The 13,787-nt window shown below is 40.0% G+C and overlaps 1 protein-coding gene across 6 annotated transcripts in view; it reads right to left on the bottom strand.

The window, feature by feature from the left end:
- Positions 1–13,787, bottom strand: part of mmd2a (monocyte to macrophage differentiation-associated 2a) — a 40,718-nt gene that overhangs the window by 2,225 nt on the left and 24,706 nt on the right. For 5 of the 6 annotated variants that reach the window (XM_060943059.1, XM_060943056.1, XM_060943058.1 and 2 more), the window contains 4 exons: positions 10,211–10,285; positions 9,974–10,075; positions 7,290–7,359; positions 841–1,040 (listed from right to left, as the gene is read on the bottom strand). In XM_060943059.1, coding sequence (XP_060799042.1) covers positions 841–1,040; positions 7,290–7,359; positions 9,974–10,075; positions 10,211–10,285 — 447 coding nt within the window. The remainder of the gene's footprint in view (positions 1–840; positions 1,041–7,289; positions 7,360–9,973; positions 10,076–10,210; positions 10,286–13,787) is intronic. The other variant, XM_060943061.1, reaches the window with a different exon arrangement.

Raw genomic sequence — 13,787 nt, 5'->3', positions numbered from 1 at the left:
GGGAGAACATGCAAACTCCACACAGAAAGGCCCTCGCCGGCCACGGGGCTCGAACCCGGACCTTCTTGCTGTGAGGCAACAGCGCTAACCACTACACCACCCGCTTTGAAAACATTTTGTGGTAAAAGTGTTACACCATTAAAGTGGTCCCAGATTACACACTAACAGCATACTGGTTTAGAAATATTAGAGGAGCTGCAGTTTCTTGGTCCAGTTTGTTGTATTGCAAGCGAAAGCTAAGTATTTAACAATCACAATCTTGTACACTACTTTATGGTACCAGATGTTTTTCTTCTTATGCTCTTTAATCATCCTTACAATTCAGCAGCAGCTAAATCAAAGTGTCAGTGAGGACTTAGACACACAAACACTATACATGTCCAAAGCGCCTTCCTTGTGCAAAACAAAGGGTTGTGTACACGTTCTGTAATAAATGCTGGTAGAACAGAATGTAGCACGACAAAAATCACATTGTGCTTTCAATAAATTAACAAGTATTATATATACAAGTCGACTATATAACTTGCTAACAAATTCTCACACTAAAAATACATTTTTCCTTATTTTCTAAGTCTTCTTGAAAACGTCTTGGAAAATGAATGAAGTCTAAATGTTCTTCATTTTAAGTTAAAAGTTCTCCGTACAAAAATATATTTTCTTCGGTCCAGTATAGAGTACAGCATACAGGTTTGTTCAGAACGTCAAAGACAACACATGAGCAGGTATGACTGATTTTTCTTGTAAATTAAATGACTGACAGTAAATTCTGAATACATTTAAACACACGATGCCTCGTGGCCAGCGCAGTGCAAGATGTCAATCAGCAGCTCTGTGTGTCACCTGGAGTTTCTCGTGTGGCTGCTCCCTGTAGCATACAGATACCTCCAAATAGCATAATAGTGGATAGCTGCTCCTATAGCCACGAAGACGTGCCAGATGGCGTGAGCGAAAGGGACAAGGCCGTCACTCTTGAAGAAAACCACGCCGAGGCAGTAAAAGACTCCACCCATTGACAACTCCAACACGCCCTCCCTGTTTGGCTGGCGACAACACAGACAGAGAAAAGACTCATCACTGAATTACAGTAAGGGTCTACTGCAAATATAACCCTGATTCCAAAATAGTTGGGATGCTGTGTAAAACGTAAATAAAAACAGAATGCAATGATTTGTAAATCCTTTTTGGCCGATGTTCAATTGAATACAATACAAAGACAAGATATTTAATGTTCAAACTCATAAACTTCATTGGGTTTTTATTTTTATTTTTTTGTAAATATACACTTATTCTGAATTTGATGCCTGCAACACATTCCAAAAAATTTGGGACGGGGCAACAAAAAACTGGGAAAATTGTGGAACACTAAAAAAAACCACCTGTTTGGAACATTCTACAGGTGAACAGGTTAACTGGTATTTGGAAAGAATCAGTCATTCACAAGCAAGGATGGGGCGAGGTTCACCACTTTGTGAAAAACTGTATGGGCAAATAGTACAATAGATTAAGAACAATGTTTCTCAACAGACAATTGTAAGGAATTTAGGGATTTCAACAACAATCCATAGTATCATGAAAAGATTCAGAGAATCCAGAGAAATCTCTGTACATAAGCGACAAGGCTCAAAACCAACACTGAACGCCCGTGACCTTCGATCCTTCAGGTGACATTGCATTAAAATCTGACAAGATTGTATGAAGGATATATTAATGGGCGGCATGGTGGCGTAGTGGTTAGCACTGTTGCCTCACAGCAAGAAGGGCCTTTCTGTGCGGAGTTTGCATGTTCTCCCCATATCTGCGTGGGTTTCCCCAAAAACATGCAGGTTAGGTTAACTGGTGACTCTAAATTGACCGTAGGTGTGAATGTGAGTGTGAATGGTTGTGTGTCTCTATGTGTCAGCCCTGTGATGACCTGGCGACTTGTCCAGGGTGTACCCCGACTCTCACCCATAGTCAGCTGGGATAGGCTCCAGCTTGCCCGCAACCATGCACAGGATAAGCGGCTACAGATAATGGATGGATGGATATTACTACCGTGCCTTGCAAAAGTATTCATCCCCCTTGGTGTTTGTCCTGTTTTGTCGCATTACAAGCTGGAATTAAAATGGATTCTTGGAGGGTTAGCACCATTTGATTTATACAACATGCCTACCACTTTAAAGGTGCACATTGTTTTTTTTATTGTGACACAAACAATAATTAAGACGAAAAAACAGAAATCTGGAGTGTGCATAGGTATTCACTCCTTTTGTATGAAACCCCTAAATAAGCGCTGGTCCAACCAATTCACTTCATAAGTCACATAATTAGTTGATTAAGATCCACCTGTGTGCAAAGTGTCACATCATCTGTCACATGATGTCTGTATAAAATCAACCTGTTCTGGAAGGACCCTGACTCTGCAACACTACGAAGCAAGCAACATGAAAACCAAGGAGCCTCCAAACAGGTCAGAGACAAAGTTGTGGAGAAGTATAGATCAGGGTTGGGTTATAAAAAGATCCCAAACTTTAAATATCCCAGGGAGCATCATTAAATCCATTATAGCAAAATGGAAAGAATATGGCACCACTGCAAACCTGACAAGAGAAAGCCACCCACCAAAACTCACAGACCGGGCAAGGAGGGCATTAATCAGAGATGCAACAAAGACACCAAAGATAACACTGAAGGAGCTGCAAAGATCCACAGCAGAGATGGAAGTATCTGTCCATAGGACCACTTTAAGCTGTACACTCCACAGAGCGGCGCTTTATGGAAGAGTGGCCAGAAAAAAGTAATTGCTGAAGAAAACATGTTTGGAGTTTGCCTAACAGCATGTGGCAGACTCCCCAAACATATGGAAGAAGATTCTCTGGTCAAATGTGACAAAAATTGAACTTTTTGGCCATCATGGGAAACGCCATGTGTGGCGCAAACCCAACACCCTGAGAACACCATTCCTACAGTGAAGCATGGTGGTGGCAGCATCATTCTGTGGGGATGTTTTTCATCTGCAGGGACGGGAAAGCTGGTCAGGACTGAAGGAAAGATGGATGGCACTAAATACAGGGCAATTCTGGAGGAAAACATGTTTGAGTCAGCCAGAGGTTTGAGACTGGGACGAAGCTTCACATTCCAGCAGAACAATGACCCTAAACATACTGCTAAAGTGACACTGAAGTGGTTTAAAGGGAAACATTTAAATGACTTGAAATGGCCTAATCAAAGCCCAGACCTCAATCCAATTGAGAATCTGTGGCATAACTTGAAGATTGCTGTACACCAACGCAACCCATCTAACTTGAAGGAGTTGGAGCAGTTTTGCCTTGAGGAATGGGCAAAAATCCCAGTGGCTAGATGTGCTAAGCTAATAGAGACATACCCCAAGACACTTGCAGCTGTAATTTTAGGAAAAGGTGGCTCTACAAAGTATTGACTTTGAGGGAAGTGAATACCTATGCACACTCCAGATTTCTATTTTTTCATCTTAATTATTGTTTGTGTTACAATAAAAAAAACAATGTGCACCTTTAAAGTGGTAGGCATGTTGTGTAAATCAAATGGTGCTAACCCTCCAAAAATCCATTTTTATACCAGCTTGTAATGCGACAAAACAGGACAAACACTAAGGGGGATGAATACTTTTGCAAGGTGCTGTACATGGGCTCAGGAACACAGTTCATTGCTGCATCTACCATGCAAAGTGAAAGCCATATATCAACAACATCCAGAAACATTCCAAAATTCTCTGGGCCTGAGCTCATCTGAGATGGACTGACGCAAAGTGGAAAAGTGTGCTGTGGTCTGTGAAGAGTCCACGTTTCAAATTGTTTTGGGAAATCATTGATGATGCATCCTCTGGGCTAAAGAGGAAAAGGACCATCCAAATTGTTACTAGTGCAAAGTTCAAAAGCCAGCATCTGTGATGGTCTGGGGGTGTGTTAGTGCCATGATAACTTTAGGGCTGCAGTTGTCATGAACAGTTTTGCACTCAAGTCTCCATCAATGAACAGTTGATAACTTCAACAAAATAGACTTTATGTCAAAACCATCGGCGTCGCCAGGGGTATTTTACTGGGGCACGTGCCCCAGTATAGATCTGTAGTGCCCCAGTAAAAAAAATCCAGTGACCAAACGCTCTGAATTTTAAACTTGGGAATAGCTGCAATTTAATTAATTCATAACGTGGGGTAGGCTAACCGATGCGCGAAGAAAACCATCTACAATGCTTTTACATTGGTAGTTTTGGCTGGCCTCGCGCACACTAAGCAATGTGAAAAAAGTGTGCGCGTGACATGAGTAACATCTTGGTTGCTATGGGGACCGCAGACTCCAGCAGCCCTCAGATGCAATGAAATTCAGAGCAGGGGAAACCATCTCTCCGTGTTTTTCAACTGTTTACAGGTTAGTAGACAGTAATTCCACTGTCATTTTTGTAACGCTGTAGAATTAATATGTGTTGGGACATTGTTTTCGTGTTGTCTTGATTTTTTGTTTGAAACGAAGGGATATTGAAAAGTTTGCATTCATTCCGTCATCTGCAACGTGGCAAGCCGCGAGCCCTCAGTTTGCGTGTTGCCAGATCGCGTTGATAGTTTTGTGATGGACTGTGTGAAGATAGCCACCTAACGTAATGACACACAACTGTTGTTTTGGAGGCTACGTCCAGTTGAGTATTGTAATTGAATTATTGAACCGAATTTCAATTGCACATGCACGCGCTCTGCGCACACACACACACACAGTGGTGCTTTTAGAGGCTTTTGGATTGTGTTTAGAGATGTTCAATGCTGAAAATGCGTGTGCTTACAAAGATATGTTTGGTGATTTAAAAGGTATCAAGTGTGAATACTGTTGGCCATTAAGTACTCTTGGTTGAGTTTAAAAACTCGGCGGTGTTGTATTGTATGTTAATATGTTCTTTTACAATATTACCAACAGTATAAGTATTACATTGCTATTATCACAAATGTTGCAAATATTCATACTGTTATTATTAAATGATTGACCTGGATTCAGTGTCCTCGTAATCATTTTGAGTTTTACAGCTCTAGTGACTAGTTTTAAGCAGGCCGTTTCTAAATATAAATATCAATATATAAATATATATTACATAAAATATAATATATATTACATAAAATGTAATATATATTATATAAAAAATATAAATATAAATATAAATATAGTGCAAAATTTTTAGCTCGCGCGCTTCGCGCGCTCGCATACATTTCCTGTGCCCCTTTTGTGCCCCAGTATGGTCTTGGGTCTAGTGACGCCCCTGGTCAAAACTATAATGAATTTCCTGGTTACACAACTGCTATTTTTTTTACCATATAGGGCACAGTTATAGAAGTGAGTTATTTCATGCTATCTGTTATCACCCAAATGATATCACCCAAGGTTCCCTATTGACTCTGGTTCCTCTCAAGGTTTCTTCCTCGTTTCATCTCAGGGAGTTTTTCCTTACCACCGTTGCCCCAGACTTGCTCATTAGGGATAAATTCATATTGTTAAAATGTATATTTTTCTGTAAAGCTGCTTTATGACAATATCTATTGTTAAATACAAATAAAACTGACTTTAAATGACTTGTGCCCACAGCATGGGTAACTTGCACATTTGGTTTTGGAGCAAAATTGCTGCTATCCAGATGACGTTTTTTCAGGGATGTCCCTGCTTATCCCAGCAAGACAATGCCAAGTCACGTTCTGCACGTGTAACAAAAGCGTGGCTTCAGAGTAAAAGAGTGCAGGTGCTAAACTGGCCTGCCTGCCTCCCACTGAAAATGTGTGGCACATTATGAAGCGCAAAATACAGACTGTTGAGCAACTGAAGTCATATATCAAGCAAGAATGGTAAAGAATTTCACTTTCAAAACTTCAACAATTAGTGTCCTCAGTTCTCAAACACTTATTGAGTGTTTGTTAAAAGAAAAGGCGATGTAATACAGTGGTAAATATGCCCCGTCCCAGGTTTTTTGGAATGTGTTACAGGCATCAAATTCAAAATAAGTGTATATTTACAAAAAAAAAAAAAAAAACACAATAAAGTTTGAGTTTGAATGTTAAATATCTTATCTTTGTATTGTATTCTATTGAATATAGGTTGAAAAGGATTTGCAAATCATTGCATTTTATTTTTATTTATGTTTTACACAGCGTCCCATCCTTTTTTGGAACTGGAGTATTAATGTATAATACATATGCGCATGAACTACTGTATTTTATAAGCAGTTGGGCTCAGAATTGTGTTTGTTCATAAGAAAAGTTATAAAAGTCTACAAAATCAAATAGTTATTCAGGTAAATAGAATGCTACTATATCCACACTATCTGACCAAAAGTTTGTCACCTGACAATCACACCCATATGTGGTTCTTCCACAAATTGTTTCCACAAGGTTGGAAGCACACAACTGTACAGAATGCCTTTGTATGCTGTCGCATTACAATTTCTCTTCACTGAAACTAAGAGGCACAAACATGTTCCAGCATGACAGTGTCCCTGTGCACAAAGCATTCTATGAAGACATGGTTTGAGAAGGTTGGAGTGGAAGAACTCAAGTGTCCTGCACAGAGCCCTGACTTCAACCCCACTGAGCACCTCTGGGATGAACTGGAACACCAACTGCACCCCAGACCTCCCCACCCAACATCAGTATCTGATCTCACGCATGCTCTTGTAGCTGAATGAACACAAATCCCCACAGCCACACCCCAAAATCTAGTAGAAAGCCTTCCCAGAAGATTGGAGATTATTATAAAAGAAAAGGGGGAATAAATCTGGAATGGGATGTTCAACAAGGATACAAGCTTTATGGTCAGGTATTCACAAACCTTTGGCCATATAGTGTATATGTGGTCCAAATTTCTGGTTCTAGCTTTTTAAAAATCTGGTTAAAGTGAAAAGAGAGAAAATTTGCATTGCATTGTGGAACAGGAGGAGCATCTGATTGCGTACTGAATTCATTTCACTATGGCACATAACTATCCAGCAACTTGATCAAAGCATGACATTCACTGTGTGATAAAATCACACTTGCTAAGAAGGTTTTTGTTAAACTGGTTCTTTACACAACATGATCTTTGAAGGCAGCCCGCCAAGGCAAGGCAAGAAAGTAAACAAACACTTCCATGTCTGTTTTTTTTTTTTAATTTATGATTCATTAAAGTTTAGCTGTCGAAGTATGCTATAGGTATGTAAATTTTGCCCAACAGTGAACATTACTTGGCAGAATTTAACCACAGTGATACTGGCTACACAAATTCATCCTAATGTGGCTGCTGTACAATAATGCCTTCTCTCTTACCATCGACAGAAGCACAATTGCAGGAACAGCTCCCATGACTGTGTAGCAAATCAGGTCCAGTATCTTATTCCTAAAACATTAAGAGAAGTGTCTTGCATTTACACTGTATCCGATCACATAAATAAAAGGAAATACAGGAAATGATAAAAAAAGATTTGCAGTAAGATCCAAACATAGAACAAAGCATTATAATTTTAAAAAAGTATTAGAATATCTAATATAAAATCTAGAATTATCTAATCTAAAAAGTATTAGAATAAATGTTGATTCATGTTTCAAGGGGAAGCCTTGGAAGTCCAATGTACAGTGGTGCTTGAAAGTTTGTGAACCCTTTAGAATTTTCTATATTTCTGCATAAATATGACCTAAAACATCATCAGATTTTCACACAAGTCCTAAAAGTAGATAAAGAGAACCCAGTTAAACAAATGAGACAAAAATATGATACTTGGTCATTTATTTATTGAGGAAAATGATCCAATATTACATATCTGTGAGTGGCAAAAGTATGTGAACCTTTGCATTCAGTAGCTGGTCTGACCCCCTTGTGCAGCAATAACTGCAACTAAACATTTGCGGTAACTGCTGATCAGTCGTGCACACCGGCTTGGAGGAATTTTAGCCCATTCCTCCGTACAGAACAGCTTCAACTCTGGGATGTTGGTGGGTTTCCTCACATGAACTGCTCGCTTCAGGTCCTTCCACAACATTTCCATCGGATTAAGGTCAGGACTTTGACTTGGTCATTCCAAAACATTAACTTTATTCTTCTTTAACCATTCTTTAGGAGAGCGACTTGTGTGCTTAGGGTCGTTGTCTTGCTGCATGACCCACCTTCTCTTGAGATTCAGGTCATGGACAGATGTCCTGACATTTTCCTTTAGAATTCGCTGGTATAATTCAGAATTCATTGTTCCATCAATGATGGCAAGCCGTCCTGGCCCAGATGCAGCAAAACAGGCCCAAACCATGACACTACCACCACCATGTTTCACAGATGGGATAAGGTTCTTATGCTGGAATGCAGTGTTTTCCTTTCTCCAAACATAACGCTTCTCATTTAAACCAAAAAGTTCTATTTTGTTCTCATCCGTCCACAAAATTTTTCCAATAGCCTTCTGGCTTGTCCACATGATCTTTAGCAAACTGCAGATGAGCAGCAATGTTCTTTTTGGAGAGCAGTGGCTTTCTCCTTGCAACCCTGCCATGCACACCATTGTTGTTCAGTGTTCTCCTGATGGTAGACTCACAAATATTAACATTAGCCAATGTGAGAGAGGCCTTCAGTTGCTTAGAAGTTACCCTGGGGTCCTTTGTGACCTCGCCGACTATTACACGCCTTGCTCTTGGAGTGATCTTTGTTGGTCAACCACTCCTAGGGAGGGTAACAATGGTCTTGAATCTCCTCCATTTGTACACAATCTGTCTGACTGTGGATTGGTGGAGTCCAAACTCTTTAGAGATGGTTTTGTAACCTTTTCCAGCCTGATGAGCATCAACAACGCTTTTTCTGAGGTCCTCAGAAATCTCCTTTGTTCATGCCATGATACACTTCCACAAACATGTGTTGTGAAGATCAGACTTTGATAGATCCCTGTTCTTTAAATAAAACAGGATGCCCACTCACACCTGATTGTCATCCCATTGATGGAAAACACCTGACTCTAATTTCACCTTCAAATTAACTGCTAATCCTTGAGGTTCACATACTTTTGCCACTCACAGATATGTAATATTGGATCATTTTCCTCAATAAATAAATGACCAAGTATAATATTTTTGTCTCATTTGTTTAACTGGGTTCTCTTTATCTACTTTTATGACTTGTGTGAAAATCTGATGATGTTTTAGGTCATATTTATGCAGAAATATAGAAAATTCTAAAGGGTTCACAAACTTTCAAGCACCACTGTAGATCCGTACAACACTGTTTCCCTTTTATCCTCTTTAGGAAGATAAGAGTCCTTTACTATCCAAACAACCTATGAACCCCTCCTTTTTTTAAACAAGAGGCTACATTAATTGGCCACATCATTACACCTACCATCCATCCATTTTGGCATATCACTACAGTGACATGGCCGCTCTGACAGCTTCAGCCATCAAAGTCTCTAGGGAACATTACAGTAGTGGTTTCCCGTTGCCTTCTATTGGATTACTATAGACGTTTTCTCCTCTCAACCATTCACACTCACACCTATGGACAATTTAGAGCCACCAATTAGCCTAACCTGCATGTCTTTGAACCGTGGGGGAAACCGGAGCACCTGGAGGAAACCCACACAGATACGGGGAGAACATGCAAACTCCACACAGAAAGGCCCTCATCAACCACTGGGCTCAAACCCAGAACCTTCTTGCTGTGATGCGACAGTGCTAACCACTACACCACTGTGCCACCTTACACCTACCTGGGTCATTTAAAATATTAATCATGAACTTGGAATTCTGAAAATGACTAAAAAAATGTCTTAATGTGATTGAAATGTTTTCTGTTTCTCTTGTTCCAATACTGCACTTTTTTCTTTATGCCAAAAACATGTGGATTATGGAACTAAAAACTGCTTGGAAATCTATCACAAATGGCTACGTCAGCGAAGTGGGCATATTTTTTCCTTGCATCATTTTCAAGCAAACCAAAATATCTATGTGCAGTTGAAATCTAAGGAAAAGCAGCCACGTACTTTTCATGGAAGAAGAAGACGTAAGCGGAGCCCACACAAGCCATGATCCACACCAGCCAGCGCATGTGTGCCGCCCAGGGGCCGAGCTCCCTCAGGTTCAACCTGCACACAACTCCCACATTAAATACAACAAACATACTGTGCCTCTATAGACTCTAGAGGACATACAGTACAGGTCATCTTTTTTAAGGCTTGATACATGATCAAAGTGCACACACCTCTACCTACAGCACTCACCAGGGGGCATAAGAGGCAGCGATGAAGAAATAAATCACCATCCTATCACACATATGGAAGCGCTGCTCTACAATCCTACAAGACAACAAGCACAAACTGATGTTTTTCTTTTTCTTCACTCTTGGGACCCTCGAGTTCACTCACATGTCAGAATAGCAGTAATGAGTCATGTAGGAAAAGACATAATATGATGTGCATTAAGGAAGATCTGAGGAACCCAACGTGAACCAACATGCCCGTGTGAGTCAGTTCATCTAAACCTGTAATGGAGCACTACAGTACATGTACAGTGCAGCTGATCTGGGAGATAGTTACAGGTCTGACAAACTTCAAATGGCATTTAACTTTAAACTTTCTCTTCTTTTTTACTTATCCTACTAGGTGTAACACAATGCCACCATGTAGAGCTGGACCTGGATGTGTTAATGCTCCAAATAGCCATACCTGTATCTGTACTCAGATTTAAACCCAAAGTTTTTTTTTTTATTTATGTTTTTTAACTAAATTCAGTGTTCCTTGGAAACACTGAATAAAAATACATGTTAAAATCCCAGCACTGCCAACACTGCCAAAAATGGCAGGAAGTGAAAATATCTTAAATCTATCGCTCAAATCTATCGAGTGTTTTCTATTATAAGATATCAATCAAACAAATATAAGATTATTAAACATATATGTAGACATTTGTACTAATTGCAAACTTGTTCTATTGGTAGATGATTTTTTTTCTCTCTCATTTGAAGCATTTATTTCTAGAAAGAAGCAAAATGATCTGCCAAGAATGAATACAGAAGAAAAAAACATAAAGCTTGAAATTCTCATCTCATTATCTCTAGCCGCTTTATCCTGTTCTACAGGGTCGCAGGCAAGCTGGAGCCTATCCCAGCTGACTACGGGCGAAAGGCGGGGTACACCCTGGACAAGTCGCCAGGTCATCGCAGGGCTGACGCATAGAGACACACAACCATTCACACTCACACCTACGGTCAATTTAGAGTCACCAGTTAACCTAACCTGCATGTCTTTGGACTGTGGGGGAAACCGGAGCACCCGGAGGAAACCCACGCGGACACGGGGAGAACATGCAAACTCCGCACAGAAAGGCCCTCGCCGGCCCCGGGGCTTGAACCCAGGACCTTCTTGCTGTGAGGCGACAGCGCTAACCACTACACCACCGTGCCGCCCAAGCTTGAAATTATTAGAAATAATTTTACTAATCTTATATTTTTTATACTGTAATCTTATGTAATATTGACTATATTCAAGATATTTTTTTACTTGCTAAGATGCCATTTTTTGCAGTGAAGACATTGTTTTTGCTTGTACACTCCATTTGCTAGAACTTCACCCCAGTTCTAAGCTTAACTCCACCTACTACATAATTTTGAAAAATGCTAAAATGTGGACAAGGGGCTGAGAAGGGACAGGGTGGGTGTGGTGAGGGAGTCATAAACTCCTGTGACCGTTGAGTCTCGATAAGCATATGTTTAAAAATGAGTGTGGTTTCACAGACTCCTACTCAAACGTGGGGGATGGGGGAGGTGGGCCACCCACCGCTGGTTAGTGGTTGTTAACATTCTTTCTTTTCCTATATAAAAACTTAAAGGGCACATCTTGGGTATATTTAGAAGCAAGATCAATGTATTTTTCTTTTTTCATATTAAACTTTGGTCAAATATCTGTCACATTTTGCATTTTATGCAATTTTTTTTACCTTGCACAAGACCAGAAAAATTCAGTTGAAATCAAGCCATTTGAGGCGAATTGGTCCGCCTCTGACAAAACTTGGCATGTGGATTTCCCGGCAAACACTGATTTTCGTGACGTCACATGTGGGACGCCTCCTTCTGAATCCTACGTCAGCGCTGGTTTGTTTATGAGGAAACGACCTGGTGGTTTTCTGCAAATTTCTTTAACGTTATCACGTAATTATTAAAATGGTTAACAGATGTATCAGCAGATGAGGGGGTAGCAACACCAATCTTGATGGGATTAGTACTCATCGTTTTCCAAAAGACTGAACAATGAGAGAGAAATGAGAGCGCTTCGTGCGAGGCACCTGGAAAAACTGGCAACATGCAACAGACCACAGCATTATATGCGGGGCTCACTTCATAAAGTCCAACGACTTTGAGAACTATTTGCAGTGGGAAATGGGCTTCGTGAGGCAACTTGATCTGAAAAAAGACGCAGTTCCATCTGTTAGAATGCCCAAAGCAACACCGTCTCCATTTGTGTCAGCGTCACCAAAGGAGCTAGCCATGTTTGTCTCCCTTGACAGAAGGCAAAGTGCCACATCCACTGAGGCCCTCAAAGCTGAGGACCAAGCAGAGCCGAGAAAAAGACCAAGAAAATCAGCAATTCACAAGTTGACTGTTGCCAGAGTAAGAAATAAGAGAGACGATACTCTAAACTAGGTGTTTGTGTGTTTGTGTGGTACATGGATAACATTATTTATTGACACACACAAAAGTAAACACCACGAAAGCGCTGGGCGATAATACACTTACTTCACATGTATCAAGGGATATGCGTGTCAGGGCTTGAGATCTTGGGACCTGTCAAACACATTAAATATATATACAACCCTGCTTAGCCGGTGTTGTCTCCATCGTCTTCATTACTTGAATCATCATCAAATCCAAACAGATGAAGCCCCAATTCTGACATCTCATTATATTCTTTATCCAAAGGTGAAGTACCGTAACATTGCACTTAGGCGACAATTCCATATTTCAATGCAAAATCACTAGCTGCTAAACTTGGTCTACACAGGCTGTGCACTGAATCCATGCAAGCTCTCTCAGCCTGCTGGCGGATCCGCACGTGACGTCACGAATCTGGCTCCAGGCTCCCTTGGGATTTTTCCAGACGTGTTTTGTTATTTTATTTTTTTCTGCTATAGACAGATGGCCTTGTGCAAAATTACCCTTCTGGATGAGTGTGTAAAGGGACATACTTTCATATAAAAAAACACTAAATTGGTCCAGAATATGCACTTTAATGACATAGAGAAATAAGAAACATCCGACTCTATATCAGCATCAGCCTTGAAAGTTTCAAGATGATTTAACCTGTTTTGAGCCATTTTCAACCCATAAAATGCCAATTTTTATAAAAACATTATTTTTTTCAATATTGACATCAGCATTGATGTGTTTCCTCACAGTACACTCATATCATTCCGTTTAAAGCTCAAAAAACACATTTTAGTGTGCAATACCTCTTTAATTTGTTCTTTTCCCCCAAAATATAAATAAAATCATTTAAACCTGCATGATCCAGTCCAGGCAGTTACTAAGGATGAATAAATGAATGCTATACATTCAGGTATGTAAATAAATGTAGTTTTTCTTTGTCCCAGAAGCTTCGCATGAAATCACATCCACATGAAAGTAAAAATCTGCCGTTTGTGTGATTTTTTCATCTCTCAACCAGACGCCCTGTAAACATTCCTTGCATACTTTGTATTTATATCTGTTTAAAATATATTATGTGTGTTTCTGTGTAATATATTCATATTTGTTTATATCCTTACACCCTAGTAAATATTTCTTTTTTTAAAATCAAAGTAACA

The sequence above is a fragment of the Neoarius graeffei genome, chromosome 16 (assembly GCF_027579695.1).
Source record: "Neoarius graeffei isolate fNeoGra1 chromosome 16, fNeoGra1.pri, whole genome shotgun sequence".
Classification (NCBI taxonomy): Eukaryota; Metazoa; Chordata; class Actinopteri; order Siluriformes; family Ariidae; genus Neoarius; species Neoarius graeffei.
This window is presented reverse-complemented; position numbering and strand designations above follow the sequence as displayed.